This window comes from Melitaea cinxia, chromosome 14, assembly GCF_905220565.1.
Source record: "Melitaea cinxia chromosome 14, ilMelCinx1.1, whole genome shotgun sequence".
Classification (NCBI taxonomy): Eukaryota; Metazoa; Arthropoda; class Insecta; order Lepidoptera; family Nymphalidae; genus Melitaea; species Melitaea cinxia.
The window spans coordinates 9,937,224-9,938,544 of NC_059407.1; the positions used below are offsets into that span (position 1 = coordinate 9,937,224).

The window sequence follows — 1,321 nt, forward strand, 5'->3', positions numbered from 1 at the left end:
TCAGATTTAGCACTATTAGTATTACATCGATCTCTTCGGTATATTACATAATTGGAGTTTAAAATCTCGGCATCAAAAATATTATCATTCAGCCATGTTTCACTGAGAATAATTAAATCATAACTACAATTAAGGCTAGCTATATATAATTGCTCCAACTTACCACGTATACTCCTCGAGTTCTGGTAATAAATATTAAATTTATACATTTTTACTTATAAAAAGCTAAATACTATTGAAATAGTTACGGAGAAAAGAGAAGAATTTAAAACTACTTATTAATTAAGTTTTTCAGAGTTTCGGTATTTTTTACCCACACCGCTGCCGACGAATCGTCTTTCCTTAACATTACTCGTCCATTACGAACCCAAACGTATTTGTACTGGTTGTCCTTTTTAAATATGCGAGCTTGGGCGTGCAGTGCACGGTTGTTCGGTGACAGGTGCTCCATAAGATAAATTGGTTGTTTGTCACCCCCAATACCCAGATCAGAACTACTTAACTTATTAGATGGATTAAGTTTGTTGTACTTGTAATAAGCAGCAAGCACACTATCTCGAGCCCTTGGTGAGGCTAGTTTCACAATAGTTGATCTAGGTCTAGTAGACTTTGTGTTGATTCTTGATACCCTTGAACAGGCTAATATCTCTCTCTCTTCAATAGGACACCCGACCACTTTAGTGAGCTGTAGTATTGAATTAACCAAGTTCTCATTCGAATGTTCAGGGATACAATGTACTTCAATATTGCTTTCTCGTGCACGTTGTTCCATTAGAGACATTTTAGTGTTAAGCTCGATGACATTTTCACGAAGATGTGCATTTTCAGCTCGCAGTCCAATTGTTTCAGACCGGAGTTCTGAAAGTTCTTTGTTAATCTCATCAAACTTGGAAGACATAAATTCTACTGATTTAGTCAGCTCAGAAATTAATTTCATATCTTTACGTAAGCTTTCAAAATCCTCCTTAAAACGTTTACCGATTGAATCAGCTATTAGTTTGTCTATTTTTGCAAACATAGAAACTTCAAACTGAGCCAAACGTTCATCAAAAATGTGAAATGATGATGAGGCACTTGGAACGTGGTCTATTTCCGAAACATTTTCAAGAACTTCCTTTACTGGCGTTTCACTGTTATCGCCATTTCTGCGCGGTTGCTTGCATTCAGGACACTTCCAGGAAGATTTCGCCCTCGTTGTTATTTTAGAGAAGTTTTCTTTATTATAATTCACGCATGTATAGTGATAGTTGCGCGAGCAATGAGAACATGTCAACCTTTCAGTGACGCTAATTAATTGGCTACACGCACTACAAGAACTCAT

At 36.5% G+C, this 1,321-nt stretch overlaps 1 protein-coding gene across 1 annotated transcript; it reads right to left on the bottom strand.

Moving 5' to 3' along the window:
* Positions 1-271: 271 nt before the first annotated feature.
* On the bottom strand, positions 272-1,321 carry LOC123659388. The gene has a single exon (XM_045594603.1). It carries the CDS (start codon positions 1,319-1,321, stop codon positions 272-274), a length of 1,050 nt encoding a protein of 349 aa, XP_045450559.1.